Below are 24,539 nucleotides of genomic sequence, written 5' to 3' on the forward strand. Positions count from 1 at the left end.
CTGCACCAGTGGGCAGGTGGATTCAGCCCTCCAAATAGGTAAAGATAAAACAATTGGGCTGTAAGAAAAACATAGTGCATTAGTGTAAAATCTGTTGAGAGTCTTGACCTGCACATTGGAGCACCTCAGCCACATTTCACACATTAATTTCCATGCAGTTCTCCACTTCCTTGTTTAGAGCAGATGTACCCAAATATCTTACTAATATGTATTTTTTTCTATCAATTTATCTACTTATGCTTGTGACAAGAAATACTGAAAACTTGCTGAGAAACCAAATAAGACAGACTCAATTCAGTGACTTCAACACACCTATCTCATCCAGTGCAGGCTGACACGACACAGGACCTCCAGAAGGTGCACATCCTTCCAGGCCAGCTGGAAGTCCCACAGGGTATCCTAGGACATCCTAAATGGCTCTAGATATGCTCAGGCTAGTGATTCAAATCTAGGTTTACCAGACAATGCAAGACTGTCAAGGGTCAGAGGCGAACTTTCAGGTGTTTTTTTAATTTGTAACGCATTAGAAGTTTGCTCATTACTCCTGGGAATACAGGCAAGGCTCTTTTCTTCCCTCCTGGTTGCGCTACAAACACGCACCCTGATTCTCTTGTTCTTTCCCTTGTCTTTGCCAAATCTCGGTAACTTAGCTTTGAGTTACACCTAAGAAAAAAGAATAAAAGGATCCTGTTGTTTGGGCCATCCTCCTAGGAAAACACAGGCACAATGCCTGCTCACTGGGCTGCTCAGGGACCGCATCAGTGCCTATGAAAATTACAGCATCACGAGTTCATTAACCCCAGTGTACTGAAACAGAAAGCGTGCCTACAAGTAACCACTGAAATTGAAGCAAATGCAATCTGAATCCTTTTCCTATTGGCTTATGATGTGGCACTGAACTGTGGAAATAACAGCGTATTCCAAGGGCTTCCAACACACGAAGCAGCTTTTTTCCTAAGTTCTGAATCATGTTTTATTTTTCTCCTCCAGCTAGCAATAAACAGGTCTCACTTTCTCCAGAATGGTTCAACCAGATGAAGGTTTTGTCCTGCTGCCGAGGGATCTGCTGCCAATCTCAGGCTTTGGGACCAGCTCACATCCTGCCCATCAAGGCTGAAGCTTCTCATTCAGGTCTCAGTCCTGAGTCTGTCCTGCTGCTAATCAAAGCTTTCCTGGGCACAGCAACGCAGGCTGGGAGATGGCACACTCACCTCTGCTGGGTTTAGAGGGGATTCTGCTGACTCTGGCGGGGAGACAGGAGCTTTCTAAGGCAGAACCACAATGAACTCTGCTGGCCTTTTATAAGTTGTACTGATCTTTCTGCATCATCTATTTCTCAACTTAAAATTAAGCTGTACGGGATCTACCTGAATGGAAGGCAAATAACTCATTTAAACAAGCAAAACGTCCTGGACTAGTGGGATTTTCTGGTTGTGTGACCATCCATTGTATAAACACCAAATAGCAAGGGATTTGAAGAATGCCAAACAAAATAAAATGTATCACACTAAAATATTTCTTGATCTTAAATATGAGAGATGAGAGCTCAAATTATACTGAAATCCTCTGAAAACTTCAGCTTAGCAGAGTAAGCAGAGGTGGCAAAATCCCTGGCTACCTATGGATTTTGGCAAAATATAATACAGGTGGACAGAGATGTAACAAAAGAGTTTAGTGATCTATCAAAAGAGGTCAAATAGTTTATGTTTTAATTTATGATTGCTTCTAAACCGCGTTAGACTGAGTATATGTGGCAAGATGCTGCAAAGACAACAAACAAAAGAAAATGCAGGATCGTTCAATAATTATTCCCAAACAAAGATCTACGGTGTATGGAAAAAACCCCACAGTAGATCACAGATACAGATCAGATGAGGCATTCAAGAACAGCAGGGCACCATCTGACTTTCTTGAACTGGCAGGAAAAATTCACTAAATCAAACAGGTCCTTACCTTCCTCACACCACTCTGTGCTGCAGCTGCATAGCTGCAGAATCTATCACATTATCACTCTGGTGCTGGAAATTTTTGTTTTAATTAGAGCATAGCATGTATTTATGCCCTACAGATCTTCCTATCCGTGATAAAGATTAAAAGTGCAAAGTGAAACTCATTATTCTCTCCTTTGTGCACTACAGTCTGGCTTTAAAAACACAGACTCAGACTGTTAGGTTTTCCAGGATTTGGCTTTATTCAGTAGCATACAATAGAAAAAGGTTATCTGCAGGGTCCCTGCCTCTTTCCTTTACCACTAAGATGAATGGAAAGAAGCTTCTAGGGAAGCCAAGATAGATTTCTGTCCAAGATGCTGCCTATGGAAGCTGCAGCCAAATAACTCTGTATGAGATTACAAGCTGATTTTTGCTAAACCTCAGCTTCTGATAGAAGTGCATGAAGATGCAGTCACATGCCATGTTTTGTCAGAACTCACGTATCCACAACCACCAGCAAGCTGCAAATGCATCACTGGAACCCTACCTTCAACTCCCAGCCTAAATCTTAGCAGAGCTCAGAGGCAACTCATGCAACATGGCTGGAGTGATTTAAACCTGCCTCACGTCAATATAACTCGTGCTTGTAAATTACAAAGTCTACTGGTGTTGGCCACACTCAAAATCAATGGAGAACCTAATCTCCGCTCCACTTGGGTATTGATTGAACTCCATTGACTTAAATTCAAATCTACTAAATCAATAGAGCTCCCTCGCACCGACACAAAATCTCAGGTTAGAGGTACTTCTATCAGTGTAGCTTGTCCAAAGAAAAATCATTTTAGCAGGATTAATTTTTTTGCCCGGGTTTCCCTGTGGATACGGTTGGACAACTGCAAGCAGGCAAGTTAGTTCCTTAAGACATTTAAGAGGAAACAGCAATGCTGCAAAGAAGAAACCTCCACAAAAGACTGGAAAAGCAGAAGGCAGGACACTCTGCACAGTCCTCCAAAGCTTGACCATCCCTGTTTGCTGGGTTCTTGCGCATTACAATGTGTGCGAATTCTGCCAATTTTCTGCAAGAGTAAAATGAAAAAATGAAATTACTGAACCGCCTTGCAACAAAGGTTTGATATTAGAAACTGAATCAACCCATCATGGGAGTGGGTCTAGATCAGCCCAGTGGACCTGCAGAGGAATGTGTTCTGTGCCAGTTCTGAGCAAGAATTTCTTAATGGATCCATAGCAAAGAATAATAAGAAGAAAATCAGAAGAGCAGATGCATACAAATAGTGGTGATGCATAGTAAGAGGTTGAGTGTTTCCTAGCAACACAGGCTTTAGGTGGTTAGTTTTGGTTAGCATTCTCTGGCTAACAGCTGCAATTTTCATCTGCTCCTCACTTGCCCACCCGTGCTGAAAGAGAGAAGAAACAACAGAGGATAGGACCCATCTGTGCTAAAGCTCATTTCTGAAAGTGATATTCCTGCTTGTGTGGGCTCCTGATTCTGACGGGCTGAAAGCAGCTCCAAATGCCCGTTCCTGCCGCATGTGATGAGCTCAGAGCTGGACCTTGCTGCAGGACGCACAGCTTTCACCTCAACTCTGCTCTGGCACTCTCCTCCTTCCCTACCTCCAACCCATAGCACTGGAATAACCAACAGTTAAATCAGTTCTTACTATCATCAAGTAGAGACCCTTGACTTCACCAGTAATAGAGCAGAGACCTCAGGTTTTATTTATTTATGGAATTCTTCTGTGGCTTTACTCACATCGTGTTATTAGAGAATAACATAGGAAAGCAGTGTGTGTGTGTGCATGTGTATGTGCATCTGTATGCACAGGTCATGGCTGACAGGGACCCTGGCTTACTTATTGCGAGGTGAATAATTCATGATTGCATGTCTGTTAGTAACCTTTTCCAAAGGTGTTTGAAAAAAAAAACATCTAGCATTGCTAGGGTACTACAAAGCCAGTTCCTAGAAAACTCTGCAACAATACCTGTAGACAGTACCTGTGAGCAATATGGCCTTGGTAGCAGTGTCTGCTCTGGGGTTTCTGCATGGACACGAAGGGTCCAGAACCTTCCTCAGGATCCCAAGTTCTGCTTTCCCCACACTAATTCTACTCACTCCTTCCCAGCCTGTCAGAAACCTCAGGTTCAGCCTTGCTCATCCTGGAAAGCTCCACAGATTTTAATTCCAGTTTCTTTTCTGCAAGAGGAAAGAATGTAAGAGATGCTTTAGAGAGCACGTAAGGCTTCACGTTGTCCTTAACTCCTCTGTTCTGCCAGAGAGGAAAAAAATACATAGTTGCTGAAAATTGCCGAAGGGAGGCAGGGAGAGCAGCTGCTACGCCCCACACAACCCGTGCTTGCCGTCCTCTGCCCTCAAGCCTCCTGTGCTCAAAAGTGTTTAAAGCTCAGGACCAGTGCTTTGTTGGTCCATGACATCCCTAGAGTTGGTGGCAGCAGCTCCTCTGTCACATTTCTTTTCCCCATAACTAGGATTCTCCATAGCCCCTAAGAGGAAGGCTGGAGAAGAAATCTTATCAGCCCCCAGAGCAATCTCTCAACAGAGGGAATCACAAGATGTGCCCAGCTGTGAGAAGTGCCAACCCTTGTGTTTTGCTAGGACAAAAGCAGCCGAACCACAGGACAGGAAGCCGTGGGAAATGGGGCTCCGTTCAGTCCCTATGCTGGCTGTTTATATGCGACATTCAGGTTTTATCTGCCACCACACACTGTCTGAGTAAGAGGAGAGCAAGCAAGTTTTTGACATACAAAGAAAGCAAAGACTAATTAACTAAAGGGGAAGAAGAGATTCCATTTATTCAGGTTATTTAAAACTCTGCAGTCTTTGTTAACAGCTGCTCAACTTGAACAAGCAACCTCACTCTCAAGGATTCAGCACCGCTCCAGCTTCACTGAAGAGTTGGGAAAGTGCCCATCCACGTGTTTGAGTCATCCAGACTGCTCTGTCTGGGATGAGAATACAAGCCCCAAACTCTCTTTCTTTCCTGGCCTAATCTGTAAGTAGACACAAACAGATTATTTCCCTTTCTTCTTAGGTTTAGAAAGCCAAAAGAACGGAAGGAGTCTGTGGGCAGGGACCCAAGAGAGACAAACAAATGTGACAAGAAAAGACTCCAAAGCCCCAAAATTTGCTTTAAAACCTCAGCCTACATACACTGTCTGACAAATATCTGTCTTCTTAAACTTTTCACACATCTTAAGCAGAAATACATGTCATCAACTGACTTCAGCAATGACTTTTGTAGGCAAAGACGGGAGCATTTTCAGCCCTTTTGAGAGCTCACAGGCGTAGAAGATGCACCCAAAAATCAGGGGCTAACTTTGTCAGAAGTCACCTGCTGCAAGCATGGGAATCCCTCTTCTTGGGGGTAAAACACATCTCCTGGCAAAGCAGAGAGCACAGCAGTGCCAGAGACCTGCTCTTAAAAAATGTCGTTAACACGCAAATAATGGCTTCTCTATTTCTAGGTGGTATTGAATGATGTTATTATCATTTTGTTTAATTTTATATCTGTCATAAATCCTGTAGGTAACCCTTGGATTGTGCCAGCTTGTCACATGAATAAACATAATGAATGTGCAATTAAATGAATTAATGCAGAAGGCAATGCACCAATGAAGCACTCCTCTCTCATGCTGGAGTGCATCACACGGAAAACAGCGGGGGATTTCTGCTAACTTTTACTATGTATGGAAGGCAAACAGACTGCCTGTGGTTTTAAATCAAGGATGAGAGCCTACTGTCTTTACCTATTTGATCTGCCTCACTGGGACCCATGGTGAAGAAGCACTCTTCAGCACAGGAGTGGGAATTCCTGTTGGTTTGGCTCACATCTTTGCTTTTCACTTCTTTAATGGCTGCAGGTTCTTCAAGATCTTGTGTTTTTTCTCTGTTGTAGAACAGAACTCAGAGAAATAATATCTGGACATGAGAACAGCGCTGAAATATCACCAAATAGTAACCTGGGAAAATAGAGACCTGAAAATCCATGTTCATGCAAAGGGAGGTTCCATGGGGAAGACTGGTGCTACTGACGGTGTCTGCTGCGTGGAAGGGACAAGCCAAAAAGCTGCAAGCTACAAAAATCTCAGGGGTTGCCCCACACTTCCAAAGAAGTGAGGAGTCCCTGCAGCATCACTAATTAATATCAGAGCACGGAGAGATTTTACAGTGTAAAGTGTGTGACTGCACAAAGCTCCTGCAGTAGGACCCACCAGAAAATGAGTCCCAGCGCTGCGGCCCTCACATCTGCCCTGAAATCGAGTCTTTCAGCCCTCATAAGCATGCACAGCTTTCCACAAATATGACAGCTATTTTCCTTATGTGCAACTACCTGGACCCAGGTGGGTAATACCAGAGAAAAATATCAGGTGCCTGAAATACATCAGCCCTGAAGTTCTCACCGAGGGAGAACAGGGCAGTCGTCTGCTAATAAGCAGCGCTGCGTCCCTTCTCTGCCCCCCTTGCCTCTCCCAGTTTCAGTCTGGAAAGGTGAAAGGGGGTTTCAGTCTTATCTATTCAGTCATCAGCTGCTGAACTGCCAACAGCTATGCTAATTTTCCCCTGCTGTAATATGGCGTTTAGTGTCCCAGCCAACGATCACGGAAGCTGCTGGAAAGAGTCCTACTGATTTCAATGACCGTCCAACAACATGGAGCCATACACGCCGAAAATTAAGCACTGATCCTCCAAACTCATTTCACACAGGCCACAGGACTGTCCTCTGTTACTAGCAATTATCATCATTACTGTCATTACGGGATTTGAAATAAAGCCCATGAGAGCAGATGGACAGTGATTTTTATCTAACAGAAATTCTGCCATTTAAGGAGGACTTTCTCAGAACCTGAAACAAAAGAGGATGGTTCCAGATGCTGTTCTGTTCCTTTTCCATCCCCACAGCTGCTGACCAGTTATGGTGTCCACAGCAAAATTTGTATTTCTTTCAAATGAAATGCAAAATCTGTCAAAAAAAAACAATCTTTACATGCTGCAACGAGAAAATAAAAGCCTTAAGTTGAACAACAGAAACCGGTACAGCTGCCAAAGGAAAGTTAGCAAGTGAGCTAAAGACAGGGATCATTAACACTTTTTAATTTTTTTTTTAATTAAAAAGAGAGATGACTGCTCTGTAGTTTAGAAATAGAACTCTAATTTCATCTTATAGATAATGGTGGGCTTGTGGGAAAGGAATTTGTTCTGTCAACTCTGTATGGATCCCATTAACACTTTTTTTAATAAAAGGAGTTCAGAATCTATCAACACTTTCATCTCAGTTCAATAAAGCTAATCCTAGAGTCAGTTTTAACATGGGCGTTTAATTGTGTTTAATCACCTTCTGCAAAAATCAATTTAGGTGACACGATACTGACCAGGACTGGTCAGTAGAGATAAGGAAGAGTGATGTTCTAGCTACCCCAGCCTATTAAACCCATCTCTAAGCAGGCAACTAATTAATGTAGTTATCCTCATAACACCCTTGGGAGGAAGGGAAAATGCTACGCTTGGGTTTTTTTTCAGATGAAGAACTCAAGAAACAGTAAATTTAAATGACTTCCTCAAGGTCACGCTGCAAATCTCTGACAGCATACAAAGTCACTTTCTTGTTTCAAGCTTATACCCCCATCCCTAAACCAGTTCTTACACCTGAAATTAAGGTATCTGTCACTGACTTGCAGCTGAGTGTGACTTATTTTGGCAATTAGCTCTTCCTACACTGCTAGGTTAGGCACCGTCTGTTTTGTAAGGAAGTGATACTACAGTGTACCAAATTTACCCCAGTGCTCATTGAACACCGGGTTTTCCACACACAGCACAAAAGTGAATTTCATTCATATTTTACCTTGGAACCGGCTTGGAAAGCTCTGGGATTGCACCATGGCACCTTCTCTAACTCACGATGTCACGCAGGCCTGCATTATTAACCATCACATTTTAAATTTACAGAGCACTCTCCAGCAACGATCTCAGCACACTTCCTATCTATTATTAAAACCTCCCAACATTCCTATAAAGTCAGTCTGGCATCATTTAGGAGATGGAAAAACTGGAACATGGAGAGGAAAAAGGCCAAAATGCTAGCAGGGAGTTATCTGAAGGTTTTCCTATTATTTTCCACAGAAAAAAAAATTGAATGTACGTTTAAATGTTCTCAGATTTTACATAAGTCATAAAATTGTTTAATCAACCATGACCATCATAGATATGCCCAGAGATGACAGCACCTGATGCAGACTACAGCAATTCTCAAAACAGCGAAGAGAATATATATCTCTTGTTTTGTTAACACGGATTGTATATGCAATTATCCGTAGCACAGGCTTATTGTTACTCTAAAGAAAATCATACCTATTTGATTTTCATAATTGCGAATAAAGCTTTCTGAAATGTGATCTGTGTGAGTTCTCAGTTCTAGCAATGAAATATATTCCCTGTGTTTAATTTGCCATTAGTGCCTTCCTCTTCCTTCTACTGAATAACCTGCAATCGGATGAATAGCGGCAGAGAAGAACAGTGTCAGAGCAGCATGGAAGAGGCTGGTATCTTCGGGACAATGCTGCTTTCAGACAAACTGAGACACTGGCAGTTTCCCTCAGGAAACTTCAGAGTACAGGTTGACAGCTCTTTGCGTGAACACCGATCAGAGTCCCAGTCTCTTCCCCCTCTGCACTGCTCTGGTAAGGCCACATGTGGAATACTGTGTCCAGTTCTGGGCTCCGCAGTTCAAGAAAGACAGAGAACTGCTGGACAGTGTCCAGCACAGTGCCACAGTGATGATGAGGTGCCTGGAGCATCTCCTGTACGAGGAAACAAAAGCAAATAGATGATCAACATGCTTTATGTCATCTGAAGCAAAAAAATATTCTTGGGATATTCTGTAATAAGCGCTCCAGTGGGAGTTAAAAAAATCTGGCTTCAACTTTACTGCAAACCTACCGAGCCTAACTGGCTCAACGTTGTAGATGATTTGTAACATTGCAATTACATGCTGTGTTGATGCCACCTGCAGGCACTAATGCCAGCCTTTCAGCAGATTTGCCTGCCAAGCTTTCTATGTACTTTTTCTGCCAAATACTTGCTTTCTTTTTTTCTTCTCGATGTCAGTGAATGACTCCAGAGCAATCCGAATCTCGATCCATAAAAACATTCCGTCCAGCTTATTAAAAATTAAAACAAGTACTTAATTCACTGATTGATCATGACATTTAATTGCTGATCCACTAACTGAACTTGCCTCTTCCCTGCCACTTAGCTACTGCGATTATGAAGCAATGAAGACACTGAAATCAACTTTCTCAAGTGCCTTTTGCAATGGATGGCAAGTGTTAAAGCAAATCCAGAAGTCATCTCCACCTTCCACCATCCTACCATCAGTAGGACACCCGCGCCTACCTGTACAGTCTCATGTTGTCTGGGGGAAGACTGTTTCTGAAAACCAAGAGGGAAGTGCCACCTAGTGGACCTCTGTCCAGATCTCCTCACAGCCAGGCTCTCCTGGGAGCTTTCCTTAGTAGCTCCTCTGACCTCAGTCCCATCCCCAGGCTGGAGATCACAGTCTTCCAGCTGCCAGATCCTCCTCGGAGCTTAATTTCCTGATAATTAAGTCAGAAAACACATAAGATAATTAAAAGGAGTTCTCTCATCCTTCCTTTCTCATCCCAAGGGACATCTTAGAGTATATACACTATTTACCAGACACGAAACAGTCTGTTGTTCAGAGATACTTGCTTCCATTCTAAATACTTAACAGGTGTTACTGCTTTTTTTTTTTTCTATAATCTCCATGATTTCCCTACTATGGACAGTATTTCTGCACTCAAGCCTTGCAGGCTGCCTGGGAATACAAGCACTATTTTGGGCAAGTTCACGTCACACTGTGCTGGCAGCTGGTCTCACGGTGGCAGGCCTGGTTTTTGGATGGCTGACAGATGTGCCACAGACTGGGAGAGAATGGGCATCTCTGAGATTCTGACCTTGTCTCAGGCAAAGAAGCTTTGTGCCACTGATTTGGAAATAATGCTAACATGTTTCAGCAGCATACCAAGCCATATCTACATAGTGTTGGAGCAGGAGAGCATGGTGGGCCTGTCTGATGTGTATACCTGGGAACGTGTGGGACTCTGAGCAGACTGGGGCTTGGTCCTTCTCCTGTTCATGACCAGAAGGAGAGCTTTGCCCAGGGGTGCGAAAAGCAAACTTAGTTGCGCCCTGAGTCCAGACTGCTGCTGGCATCAGTGTTCACTCTTCCTTTCCACCTTAAACATATTAAGGCTTTCACTTACTCACAGAACTGTCATAACAAATAGGGCAACCTTTTCTTTAGAAGTGGGTTGTTTACCCTATTTCTAAGCTAACTCAAGCCCAGTGCAACTTCAGAGTTTCCCATTACCTAAGGGAAACATGAAGCACACAGACAGACAAGCTCTTTTTACTCCACTACTACTGGCTGTCGCAAACAACTGCGAAGGCATTTCCAGCTGCTCACAGGTAGGTTCACAGCTGTATGGACTGTTAACTGCATTAGTTAAGGTAAGCAGAACTTCTGTGTGTCTGTCCTGATGTATCCACGGCATAACAACATCTGAAGAATAACTGTAGATGTGCTTAGTTGTGTAGGTGACATTGGTAGTGTGGCCACAAACACTTTTCCACACACACATTACACATAGCCTTTCAGGTTCTAATCCCATTACCAGGTTTTTTGTTTGTTTGTTTTTGTTTTGCATAAATGGTGCTAATGGCACTGGGATAGAAAGCACAAGAGAAATAAGATTTCAGTTCTCCTTTACCCTCCTAACTTTAATGTCTCTTTCTGTTCATTGCTTTCTACAATACCTTTTTCCAGCTCCCCTGGTCTCTCTTGCTCACCTTTACTCTTCTCTTTCCATTACTCTGCTTACAAGAGGAAACAGAAAGGAACTACAGTTTGAGTACACTGCAAAGGTATTGTTTTCAGCGGCACCAGTTTTGCCTTTATCAGCACTGTGATCATCTCATGAGCACAAACAGCTGCAAGCTGATCTACAGCTATGGAGCTCTTGGTCAGCTTTCAGCAAGCTCTGTTAGTGCAAGGGCAATAGTCCTACGGCTTAGGAAATAAAACCCGCTGTAGTTTCAACCACTAGCAAAGCTGAGCACGTATCCCAGAGATGCACAGGTCAATGACACAACTGGTCATGCAGGCTGCCCCAGCTAAGAGCTACCTTCAGTAGCACGTACACACAGGACTCATATAAAACACACACAGGCAACTGTGATCCCTTCCTCTTCATGGCTGTTGCGTACAGAAGTTCGCCAGTGCAGGCACACAGTGCACTCTCCACATTCACAAGTGCATGCACATTCACACACCAGCATGGCCCAGCACCCCTGCCCAGATCTTGGGCCCCTTACCCACTTCACAGGTCAACTACTCAGACCATGGCCCTATAGCCCAGACCCACACCAGTATCTGGCACTGAAGTTCACCCACCCACATCCAGATCTTGTCAGGATTGGGCAATTAACCCCTGCAGCTCACATATACACAGGAGAGAGTGCAAATACACATAAATTAGTGCAACTGCTCAGAGCTGGTTCCCATCACTGCCTCCCTTTCTCATTATCCCTTGTTGCCTTGGAAAAGGTCCTTGACCAGTGCCTCCAGAGGAGCAGTCAGTCTCCTCTTACACACCCTTATGTCCATCAAGAGAGATCCACCAGCACACACCACCAAAATCACGCTGGAACATGGTTTCTGGTGACTTCCATCTGTGCTTTAGCTCAAGTGTAGCAGCCTAAGCATATTCTCCTCCTCCCTTTTCACAAAGCAACCCAACATCTACAACTGCTAGATCCATGCTCCTACCTCTTTCAGTGAAACCCTCTAATATTAGAAAAAATTCTTCTCGGGAAGAGTGGTGAGGCATTGGCACAGGCTGCCCAGGGAGGTGGTAGGGTCACCGTCCCTGGAGGTGTTCAAGAAACGTGCAGGTGTGGCACTGAGGGACATGGTTAGTGGGCGTGGTGGGGATGGGTCAGTGACTGGACTAGATGGTCTTAGTGGTCTTTTTCAACCTTAATGGTTCTTTGCCTGAGAAACACAGCTGCCAAGGTTTTTAGAGCCTGAAAGCGAAGCGCTGAGGCAGCGCTGCTGTTGGGGGATGTGAGGAGCCTTCAGCATGTCAGGAAGAGGCGAGTTCTGCCTAAATGACATTAAATCTTCCCAAATTTTAGGCAGTTAAAAAGCACACTGATTAGTAATAATAATAATAATAATCTGTGGTAGTGCAGATGGATTTCTCCAGCAGAAGTGGAGACACCACGATGTGCTTTCAGATGTTGGCCACGCCTGGTTAGGCTGTGCAGAAGCAGCACTTCAGCCTGACCGCCTCACTTTTAATTACGAGACTTGGCTAAAAAAAATATTTATACTGCTTGCATGTGCTTCATTAACCGTGAGAGCAATCAAAGCGCCTCCCTAGTACATGCGTGAAATAACTTAATTCGTCCTCCTCTCTTTTTGTAATAACCAAGTGTTAAATTAACTCTGGGCTCCGCCCGCCGCGCCGCCCTCGGTAGCCCTTTCCCGCCAAACAGCCCGCCCCTCCCTCATAGTCTGCCGCGTTGCCATGCTCAATGATGTCACTCTCACTATTTTTCTCATTGGTCGCTCCCCGATGACGCCACACCCGAGGCGCGGGGTCGCAGAGAAGGACGAACAAACTGTGCGCTTCGTCGTGATTGGTTTAAGAGGCGGGCTTTGATGGGTGGCGCGGCGCATTGTGGGGTGGCGGGCGCGCGTGGAGCGGGAGTGGCTGATGGCGGCCATCGGGGTTCACCTGGGCGCTACCTGCGCGTGTGCCGCCGTCTACAAGGTGCGGGCCCGGGACGCCGGGAGGATGGCGATGATGAGGCCTGGGGGTGTGGGGCTGCGGTGCGCGGCGGCTCACGGTGATGCTTCTCTCTGCAGGACGGCCGCGCCGATGTGGTCGCTAACGACGCCGGGGACAGAGTCACTCCTGCGGTTGTGGCTTTCACAGAGAACGAGGAGGTGAGGCCGCGCTCGGCTGCGGGTCGGGAGGGACTCTGCATGGTGCTTACTTCCTTTTTTTTCCCTTGTTTCATTCAGGTTGTGGGCTTAGCTGCAAAGCAGGGCAGAATAAGGAACATTTCCAACACTGTGGTGAAAGTAAAGCACATCCTCGGGCGGAGGTAAGCAGGCCCGGGGCCGGCGGGTGTGCGTCCCAGTTGGTATGTATAGCTTTCCTCTCTGGAAATGTCTCAGCACGGCTGTGGGAGGTGTTTTACTCTTCAGTAGTGTAGTGAAGCTAACCCGGCATTGGAAGGTGGGTACACCCGACGTTAAAGGTTAATTCATTGAATCATTAAGGTTGGAGAAGACCATAAGATCATTCAGTCCAGCCATTGACCAGTCCCCACCATACCCACTGAGCGCGTCCTTCAGTGCCACTTCTGCCCTTTCTTGAGCACCTCCAGGGGTGTTGGCTGCACCACCTTTCTGTGCCTCACCACTGAGAAGAAACTTGTCGCAGTATCCAACCTGAACCTCCCCTGGTACTACTAAAGTCCTTTACCTCTCATCCTATCGCTGTTACCTGGGAGAAGAGGTCAACCCCCACCTCCCCCCAGGCTCCTTTCAGGCAGTTGTAGACAGCAGTGAGGTCTCCCCTGAGCCTCCTCTTCTTGAGACTGAACAATCCCAGCTCTCTCAGTCATTCCCCATCAGACTTGTGCTCCAGACCCTTCACAGCTTTGTTGCCCTTGTCTGGACACACTCCAGTGCCTGACTGTCTTGTAGTGAGGGGCTCTAAATTGAACACAATACTCAATATGCAGCCTTACCAGTTCCTAGTATAGAAGGATGATCACCTCTCTAATCCTGCTGGCTGCAGTATTAGTAGTTGAAAGACAGAGGCAGTCAGAACAATCATGGTTTTTTTTCATCTCTATAAATGTATCCTCAGCGTGAGAAATTTTGCCTAGAATGTAGCTTAATATGCTGTTGACACTATAGGAAACACTAGCAAGATGAACTTCTTGCAGTTACTCTTGAACATTCAACTTATTTTGTTATTCTGTGTTTGTCTTGACAGTTCTGGTGACCCTCAAGCAGAGAAATATATTAAAGAAAGCAAATGTTCAGTGAGTATGATCTAGTTTTTTGTTCTCAGAATAACTTGTTTCAGTTTACGCTATTGTACTCTGCATTGTTTGTGCCATGCTGTTTGTTCTGTAGTGATCAGCTCTCAGTATATGAGCTGTTTGCTCTTGTATAGAACGTGCTTATCTCTACCTAGTGGAGAATTTTATCACTTTCTGAGATGTGCTGCCATAACGTAGTCCAACAGAAAAATTACATGTCTTGATCTCATCAGAACAGACAATTCTTTTAATCATAGAATCATAGAATGGCCTGGGTTGAAAAAAACCTCAAAGATCATTGAGTTGCAACCCCCCTGCTGAGTGCAGGGTTGCCAACCATTAGACCAGGCTGCCCAGAGCCACGTCCAGCCTGGCCATGAATACCTCCAGGGATGGGGCATCCACAAACCCCCTGGGCAACCTGTTCCAGTGCGTCACCACCCTCTGTGTGGAAAAACTTCCTCCTAATATCCAACCTAAACCTCCCCTGTCTCAGTTTAAAACCATTCCCCCTTGTCCTATCACTATCCACCCTCATGAACAATCGTTCCCCCTCCTGTTTATATGCTCCCTTCAAGTATTGGAAGGCCACAATGAGGTCTCCCCGGAGCCTTCTCTTCTCCAAGCTAAACAAGCCCAGTTCCCTCAACCTTTCCTCATAGGAGAGGTGCTCCAGCCCTCTGATCATCTTGGTCGCCCTCCTCTGAACTCGTTGCAAGAGCTCCATGTCTTTCTTGTGCTGGGGCCCCCAGACCTGGATGCAGTACGTTATAGTGTTTCTTAGGGCTTGTAGATAATGCTCAGGGTAACACAGCTTGTGATTACAAATGTTTTACTGTTTGATTTAATCACAGTACTTGATCTGGGCAATACTTTACTAGTTACTAGAAAATTCCTGGCCTCTTGTAACATCTGAGGAGAAAAAATATCTTGGAATGTATCTTCCTGAAGATGTTGATATCCGTAGGCTTATTTTTATTGAATAGGAGTAGGCAAGTAATTTAGTTGTTGTAGTACAGAAAACATTTTGATAGCAAAGGGAAATTTATAGCACCGCAAATGTCACCGTTGCGTCTATTGGATAATATGAGCTCCTCCTTTTTATTCTTTAGCTACTTAGAACGGAAACTAAATTGAACAATAATTTCAGTAATAACCAAACTATGTGTCTAACAAGGGTGTGTTGTCTTTCTTTACAGGTAGTTGAGAAGAATGGAAAACTTCAATATGAGATAAATAATAAACTAATTAGCCCAGAAGATGTGGCAAAGCTAATTTTCAGTAAAATGAAAGGTATATAATAAATGTTTTTAAGCTGTTCTCACAGTTTTAAGATACTATATGTTGATGTTTTGCTTTTAATCAACATGTTCTGCCTATGTTTATAAACAGAAACTGCTCAGTCTGCATTGGGTTCAGATGTAAATGACGTTGTTGTCACTGTACCATTTGATTTTGGAGAGAATCAGAAAAATGCCCTTGGGTAAGAGGATTAAGATTTCTCTGTTATTTAACATGCCTAAAGCAGACCTTCTGGCAGATCAGCAGTGGAAGTTCTTCTGCTGGACTTGAACTTGCAGCTGTCAGTTGAGACATTAGGTTCCTATTTGAAATGAGGAGAACGTGAAGATAGGAAATCAAATCCTGACTATTAACTTTTCATGGAACTTACTGTTGTGAATTGAAATCAGTAGAACTGAATGGAGTTTTGATATCATGAGAAAAAGGACATCATTTACTATGCTGGCTCTTCAGCGTCCCCTTTGAACTTCAAGTGGTTTCTCAGCTCTCCTCCATAATTTCCTACAGTTTCCTAGAAGAATGCTCGCCAAACTAAATGGCAGTACATGGCTTTAATTGAGGACTGTGTTTGTTAGAGAGCAGATAATGAATACATACATACTGGTGTTCTATTTGGGAAGTGCAGCTGTGAAAGTACCGTTATATATTTAAAAACTAACAATAATAAAATATGACTAGACTTCTGCCGTGACAAAAGTACAGCTGAGTATATATGGCAGCATCTTTCTATGTTTGGATTATAGAATACCTTGTGTTGAACTATCATGGGAAAACTTACAACACTCTTAAGGTTAGTCATAAAATGTTCTTGAGCTGGTTATCTCCTGTAAGCGTAATGAAACATTCTATTGCTTTAGCATACAAATTTCAAAATATCTTCAGAGTGGAGAAACTGTTAGGAGAGCAGTTAAGTGCAAGAAAACATGGAGGGGAAATGTGAGCTGTGGTAACTTCTTTTGAAAATAAAATTTTCCTGGTGTAACAACTGGTGAAATAAAATGCTGCAAACATTTAGTGCTGGGCCTGAAGTTATGTCACCGAGCTTGCTTGAGGGTGGGATTTTCATCTTGCAGTTGAGGTTTTTACACTGTTTTTTTGTGGAGCGTGCAAGTCTGATAGATCAGTGTTTTCTGTGACAGAAAGCATGCAGCAGATCCAGCTAACTGAAGAAAGAAGTTGCAGCTCAGCTTCTTTGTATTTTTCTTTTCCAGTCATTTCACTTTGTTAATGCCATAATGTAACTAAGTACTGAATTGGTTGCGTATCTAGTTCTGATGATGTCTTAATAATGTGCATAACTACAGTGAAATCGCTAAGGTAAATGCTGTTGTGTGTTACCACAGGGAAGCAGCTGCAGCTGCTGGTTTTAATGTTATGAGACTAATTCATGAACCCTCTGCAGCTCTCCTGGCTTATGGAATTGGCCAAGATTCACCCACAGGGAAAAGGTAAATATTTTACTTCTTAAACTTAAGCTGCTGTAGTTTAAATCTGTAGAGATTTAACATGTCATGTTCTATCCTGAGAAATCTTAAATGAGGGAGTGCTGCATTGCCTAATTTTGAGGTTGGAATCTACAGTGTGTTAAACTTCTTTATTGTTCTGGTTTTTTTTTACTATTTAAGAGGTTATCTTAAAGATTTGTCCCCAGATTGTGTTGCTCTTTAATGAGCTGACTGGCTTGAAGAAAAATGTATCCCTTCTTGAGTAGGTTTACACAGCCAGTTGTGGGAGGTGTGGTCGTTTTACATACACTTGAGGAATTAAAGGTTCCGCCTGGAACGTGCATTGAGTTCCCCTCAGGAGTATTCACATAATTCACAAGGTTTTCAAAATAGCCACAATTGCCATGAGTGAAAACAAATGTCTTTCTTTCCTTATTGGTTTTTTTTACCTTTTACGTATAATTGGGACCCATGACCTTAAATGTAGTGTTCAGTTGCATTGTAGGTTTAACATTGCTGACTCTTGCTGTATAGAACAGAGTAACTTGCTCTTTAGGAAACATGGTCAAGTAGTGAGTGGTTATAAGATAGATAAATACAAACAGCTGAAGTCAAGTTTTCATGGCAAAGTTGATTAAAACCTGCAATATATGACATGGTAATGCTGATTTTAGGAAGTATGACAAAGCATAATTTTAGATGGCTTATTAATGTTACTTTCAATTTTCTTTACCATGGCAGCAATGTGTTGGTTTATAAACTTGGTGGGACATCGCTTTCTATCACAGTTATAGAAGTAAACAGTGGAATATATCGTGTGCTTGCTTCAAACACAGATGATGGCATTGGCGGAGTGTGCTTCACAGAAGCTTTAGCACAACACTTAGCATCTGAATTCCAGAGGTAGGTTTTGAATTCCAAGTATGTTGTCAAGACAGGAACTTCATTAGCCGATGCTTGTTTTCAAAAAAGAATTCATATTAATTTGTCAGATCTAGCAGACTGTGAGTGGAATGGCTTACAAATATTAAAGGAACAGTCAGCTGTTGGAGACTGTTGGAGCTGAGAAACAGTTCAGACTCGAATCTTTGTACTAAACATTAATGTCCAAGTTAAGATGAGTGCCTCAACACAGTGTTCTTTCATTGGAAATGAAATAGATGGTCTCATTCTCTGTGAACTTTCAGTAGTAACTCTGAAATGTCTACAGACAAATGTTAATAGCTCTGAATAATTTTTTTCTTTCAGAAAGTTGATGTTGCTGCTCAAATGCTTGCCTTTCTAAACAGACTCTTTTTTTTTTTTAATGTAGATCTTGTAAGCATGATATCAGAGGAAATCCCAGGGCTATGATGAAGTTAATGAACAGTGCTGATGTTGCAAAGCACTCGCTATCAACGTTGGGAAGTGCAAACTGCTTTGTAGATTCGCTGTATGATGGATTGGATTTTGATTGTAATGTATCCAGGTAAAACAAACCTTGAAGCTACTACTGTTGTGTGAAAGTGTGCTTTTTCTATTTTGTACTTTGAACGTTAATAAGCTTTAGGATTTGATGATGCTAGCTTTTAGAAACAGAAGTAAGATGGAAGATCCATGTGCTCTTTTTCTTTTGAGCTGTCTTTCACCTTGATTCTGTCATGATGTGATCTGTAGCAGCTGGGCAATAACATTAAAAATGTTTCTGTAATGGGTAAAAAAAGAATACACTGAAAAGGTACATGGAGATCCATTCTTGGAGTCTGGTCCCTGATGAAAGGCAGATAGGCACTACAATTACTCAAGATGTTTCTCCCCTGTTTCCTCCATTCTTCTTGTCGCTGTGTTGTTTTTTCCTTACAGAAAAGCATTTTGGGACTCTTTCATCTAAATGAGCTCCAGAATTATAGGAGTCATGGATATCTTGATGCTGTCTGACAGAAAAAGTTTTTTTTATCTCCTTATTTATACTGCTGTGTCCTACTCTAAGTATTTTATTTCTTGGAAATGATCTTTTAGTGAAGTATTCAGTAACTTTTATTGTTCTTCCAGTCACCAGCAGCTTTAGCAAAATGAAATTGGGCTTTAGTTTTCTTTTTTCAAAGCTGTACATGCACCATAGCAGCAGTTAGATCTGATGAGGTCAGGCACAGTGTCTCCAAGCATGAGAAGCTCTGCTGTATAGTGTGTTTGGCTCAACTGGGATAAGGATGCTGATGTTACAGAATTTGACTTACTGTATTTTTGTGGAGTGAAAGATCCTATTCGGGTTTGAAAGAGCCTGAATTGAGCACGGGTTGTTTTTTAATTTTACAAAGTACCTGCCCCTCCTGAAGCAGCTTGTTTGCCTCTGAAAGTTCAAATTTGGATACTTTTGCTTCTTTATTGTTGTCTTGTGAAAAATGTTATGTTTTTTTTTTTTTCCAAGAGTACACTAAGGAAAATGAATCTAAATTTCTTGAAGGCGTTAATGGTGGAATAGACAGTAGAGATATTATCTTAACAAAAATAACTTCTTTAAGATTAATAATTGGGAAATAAGATCTTGACTACTTAAAAATGGCATGAAATGAGGTATAGCTAGAGTAGTGAAGTATATTCTAAGAGCGATTGATCTGTTTTAGGTGTTAGTTTCTAATGAATGAGATGACATGGTTTTAATTGTTTTGTTTTCTTTTTAGGGCCAGGTTTGAACTTATCTGTTCTTCACTTTTTAGTAAGTGTGTGGAAGCAATTAAAAAGCTCTTGGAGCAAGTTGGATTTACAGCTGAGGATATTAATAAGGTAATAATACTTGTCTGCACTATGCCTTATGGCTCCACAGGAACATTTAGGGGATCTGTTTTCCTTTTACTGAGCTATTTCTGGATTTGTTCATGCATTTTTAGCTCCAGTGCAACAAAGTATGTGCATTCCAGGTCTTTAAAGGGTACTTTGACTGAATTTAGCTTACACTTCAGTTCATTTTTGCTGATGCATATTGAGTAAATGGTAGAGATTTGTCTCTTTTAGATGTGGTAGTGTAACTCTTGGTAGATCTGAGGAGTACTTTCTTTAAATTCAGTATGTAGATATTATTTTGCTTTCATGCTTTCACTGAGGTTTTGGATTGGGTTACCTGACACCTGAAGAAAGCCCAAGTTTCAGCTTTTTCTTATAAGTTAAACAAGGCACTTAATGTCTGCTTGGTGTCCCTGTTCCTCCTCTATTCATCCTCGTTAGACTTTAAAAACTTAAGATATTAGATGTGAGATCAGTGCTTTAATGTAAAGGGTGTTGAGTAAAATAGTAAACGTTACTAGTTGCTTCAAATGGCTTTTTGGCTTTGGTACAAGAGAGTCACTTCATCCTAATGCCTGTGCAAGTGTCTGTAGTGAATATCGCTGTACTCATTACTCACGGAATTGGTAGAAGATAATTAAGTTTAATAGCAGATTGCCTTTGAAGCACAGAAGGCCAATCCCATGCTGGAGTGTAATAACAGGAGCATAGCCAATGGGTGTAGAGAAGTGTTTCCTTCCCTCTCTGACAATTGCATCTGGATGTCCATAGTAGTTTATGGTAGAAGAAATACTGAAACTTGTGCAGCAGAGAGGCTGAATCATATGTCCATGGAGAGGCCAGGAGATCTGGGTCTTCTTGTCTGTTAGAAGGCGTGGGGATAGACTTTGTGTTATCTACAGTTGCCTGGTTGGAAGGCATAAATAAAACAAAACGTGACTTATTTGTGTAAGTGCATGATGGAATAACAACCAGCACAAGCTGTGACATGGGGAACCAGGAGAAGAATTTGTAGTATGAGAGCAGTCAAACACTGAAAGAAGGGCCTGCCTTGAGGTTTTGGAATCTCTATCTGTGTAGCTGCCTGTTGATGAGTTCTGAGCAGGAGACCAGACCTCTGGAGGTCTCTCCCAGCCCAACGTGATTTTATGATCTATTCCTCAGTGCAGCTTAATTTACTTGACGTTTACTATTAGAGAATTTTTCAAGATACTGTTTCAAACTTGCAAGCTATTTCCTTTAACTTCAAATGCTAAAGGAATAAATCAAGCAAAGATGCCATTGGGTTGTTTGTTTTTAACAGCTGTGGATGCTGAAGTGTCCTGGAGCAGTTTACAATTCTCTATTGCAGGCTGCTGCCTGTCTTTTTTTTTTTTTCTTCCTTTCTGAAAAGAGATTTAAAAACACTGTCATATTTTCCAGGTAGTTTTGTGTGGTGGATCTGCTCGAATCCCAAAACTGCAGCAGCTGATCAAAGACATTTTCCCAAACGTGGAACTACTGAGCTCAATTCCTCCAGATGAAGTTATTCCAATTGGTGCAGCGATAGAGGCAGGAATCTTACTAGGGAAAGAAAACCCTTCTCTAGAAGAGGAAGCATTGTTTATTGAGTGTTCTGCCAAGGATATTCTTCTTAAGGTAAGGATACAATTATTTAACTTGAAAATGTTACTGCTGCAATGATTGTGTAGTACTACTTATACATTGATGTTAAAGAAATAATATCGTTTTAATAAATTGCCACTTACACCTGACTAGTGTATGCTTGTTGGTATTGGTAGAGAAACTCCTCCTGACTCTCAAGGAGATGGATTGTGTCCTTACTATTTCCTTAAAAATTGCTATGTCCTTGTAATTGCTGGCTTTTCGTTCACTGACAGAAACTTCTTCTGAATGGAGTTGCTGTGATGGTAAATACAGCAGAAGGAATCTATCTTGAATTTCTTTTCTCACGGAGCACTGTTACAACGCATCTAGCTCACTAAAGTACTTAGACGTGAACTTTTTCTTTCTTTTTAAAGGGAGTAGACGAGACAGGGGCTGACAAATTCACAGTGCTGTTTCCATCAGGGACGCCATTACCAGCTCGAAGACAGCACACCTTGCATGCTCCTGGAAACATTTCTTCTGTGTGCCTTGAACTGTATGAGTCGTTAGGGAAAAGTCCTATGAACGAAGAAAACAAATTTGCACAAGTGAGTATATACACATGCATGTATGCTTGTAATATGACCTAGTTGGAAATCAAGTGGATTTAGGGGGGGTAAAAAAAAAATAAACTAAAAGCAACCACACTCCTACTGTAACTTGTTACAAAATTAGAATGAAATACATTTCTCTGGAAACTGTACTTGAACATTCTTCTATAAATGTGTAGTGAGTTATTGAGCACTTTTAAAAGAAATTCAAGTTTCCCTCTGGAGTTTATAAAAGCCTGTCTAGTTTTAATGTATGGCACTACTGTGGTGCATGCAACTCGTCTAGGATCAGATGCCATAACCAGTCACTCTTGTACCTACTTCTAAATAACTTGTTATTTAGAAATATGATTTAGTTATCTGGAAATGAAACTGTTGGAGGTGATGATGAAGCTGGTGTATGTACTGTAATTCCTTTATGACTTTCCTAAATTAGATAGGATGTTGGTATTAAATACTAGTTCAGATCAAGTGAAGATTTAATCATTAACACCATGAAAAATGAGCATATGATGCTTGGAAGTCAGCCTTTTGAGAGAACATGGCTTGTTTGAAACAGTGATGATCTTAGCTTTGCTTCAGTGCGCTTCTAAAGTGTTGAAGAGACTTGGGACTGAAATTGACAGAATATTTGAGGGAAACTTTTTTTTCCCACCCTAGTCCTGCTGCAGGGTATTGGAGGATAGGGAAAGGAAGTTGCCCAGGAAGTATAGAATTGATCCTAGATAAAGGAGCATGCTCGGCTCTTAATCTAGACTGTGGGGTTTATAAGTTCTCCAGCTATCTTGCTGATAGGCTCTGAAACATAAGAACACTGAAACAGTCATGCAGGCATTAATTTTCTTTTTAAAAGGGAGATTTTTACTATAGATGTGTGCCATCCACTAGGGCATGCTTTGATGCTGAGTATTAGTACCACATGTTACACAGAATAAATTGCATACCTCGGTCACTGTGTGCATCATTTTTTCTTTAGATTGCTGTGCAAGGATTTAGAGAACTTAATAAAAATTTATTATCTTTTTATTTTAGATTGTGCTCCAGGATTTAGATAAAAAGGAGGATGGCCTACATGATATATTGACTGTTCTTACTATGAAAAGGTACACAAAATATTGATTCTGCTATTTAACTTGCTTCATCACACTTGTACCAGATGGTTTAACTGTACTTGAGAGCAGTCAGGTTCTTGGGTGTCCTCTGGAAAGTGGTCAGGTAGTTCTGCAGAATGCCAGCGCTTTTGGGAATAACCAAAGTGAGATCAGTCTGTAGTAGTTGCTAATAAGCATATTCTTCCCTGGGTGCTTTGCTAATCTTGCTTCCTTTCATTTGCACAGACTACTGTTTTTCTGGAATGTATATTAACATACTGAGTGCTGTGTTGAGATGGCCCTCTAATTTTTCTTCTAGGGATGGATCCTTGCACGTTACCTGCACAGATCAAGATACTGGAAAGTGTGAAGTCATCACTGTTGAAGTGGCATCATAATCTCATTTGAAAGGCAACATTTTTGAGTTGATTTTTTTGTCTCTTGCTGGCTTGTCCCCTAAAGTGATGACTGAAACGGCTTTAATGAATCATAGAGAATTGTAATAAACTGAAGTTAAAGACGAATTTGCCACCAAGTCTGTGTGCAGTGGAAAACATGGTGCAGAATGTCAATCTAGACAGGTAGACAACAGCATTGAATTATCAGCACCCTTTTAAAGAAAAACTTCAGAGGGCATATCTCAGGTCTGTGGCTCAGCAACAAGCATGTTATGTAGTCTAAAAATGTTTCATTAATCTAATCAGGTCCTGTATGTCTTCAGAGAGTATACCTTTGGTTTGAACCAGCATAGCACTGAACCAGCAAGAACTAGATATGTGAAAAGCCACTCTCAAGTAATTGTATAAACTGTGCTGAAAACCTGTGTGGGCTTGATGTTGCCTGAAACCATGGAGGTTGTGCCCATTTGGGCTGGCCCCTTGAGCAGGATTTTTCTGGAGTTACTGCAAGATGATTTTGTGATGTTACCGGGAAAAAAATGTGTGTAAGGGTTATATGTGCTTATTTATGTGTTTATTAATAAAAAGTTTTATACAGATGCTGTCATCCTCTCTACTGTGGCACTATTCTCATCTGCAAATTACTATATCTTTGGATATGAACTGACTCCTTTAATTCAGGGTAGGGGAGTAGTAAAAGGGGAGGGGAACAGGCAAGTATTGTTATGGGATTTGTGGGTCTCAGTCTAATGCATAGTTCTGAGAGGCTGCAGTTCAGCCCTTACAGACAGATGTTAGCATGCCCTGCAGTCAAAGTGACCCAATAGTAGCTCAGAAACACAGGCATCAGCCGATAATAGAAAGGAACGGCAGCTTGGACTTCAAGCAACTTGGATTCAGTTACTGCTTTCCTACAAACTTGCAGATTTTGTCTCATGCTCCTCAGTTACCTGCTTGCAGGTTGTATGTTTTAATATTCTTTCTATCTTACAAAAGCAATTTTATATAGATAGAAATCTCTGCATTCCAAACAAATGGCCGTGTGGTGTCTGGCTTACCAGACCAAACATGGCTTTGAATTTGTAACGCTCATGGCCAAAGTACTCGAAGTTCTACCTACCATACCCATGCCTCTGTGATCTTCTAAAGGTAAGTCAATCAGTTGGCAGTGCATCTTCTTTTAAAAGCAAATTCATCTTTAAAAGGAGCCCTGGAAAACCCAAAGCTTGGTTCTGT

General features: G+C 42.1%; 1 protein-coding gene and 1 long non-coding RNA gene across 3 annotated transcripts; one reads left to right on the plus strand and one right to left on the minus strand.

The window, feature by feature from the left end:
- Nucleotides 2,182–11,881, minus strand: LOC110392669. 2 transcript variants are annotated; one of them, XR_002434544.1, is made up of 5 exons: nt 9,358–11,881; nt 8,314–8,762; nt 5,715–7,877; nt 3,945–4,143; nt 2,182–3,007 (listed from the first exon to the last, which is right to left on the minus strand). It is a non-coding gene; the product is annotated as an uncharacterized LOC110392669 (long non-coding RNA). The 2 variants fall into 2 exon arrangements; XR_002434543.1 differs by having other exon boundaries at nt 5,715–8,762.
- Nucleotides 12,661–23,908, plus strand: HSPA14 (heat shock protein family A (Hsp70) member 14). The gene is made up of 14 exons (XM_021384420.1): nt 12,661–12,821; nt 12,917–12,997; nt 13,076–13,158; nt 14,061–14,109; nt 15,309–15,402; nt 15,502–15,592; nt 16,755–16,859; nt 17,598–17,759; nt 18,169–18,324; nt 19,517–19,619; nt 21,039–21,254; nt 21,638–21,811; nt 22,847–22,917; nt 23,225–23,908. Exons 1-14 carry the CDS (start codon nt 12,765–12,767, stop codon nt 23,301–23,303), a joined length of 1,521 nt encoding a protein of 506 aa, XP_021240095.1. The 5' UTR covers nt 12,661–12,764; the 3' UTR covers nt 23,304–23,908.

Source organism: Numida meleagris, chromosome 1, assembly GCF_002078875.1.
Source record: "Numida meleagris isolate 19003 breed g44 Domestic line chromosome 1, NumMel1.0, whole genome shotgun sequence".
Taxonomy (NCBI): domain Eukaryota; kingdom Metazoa; phylum Chordata; class Aves; order Galliformes; family Numididae; genus Numida; species Numida meleagris.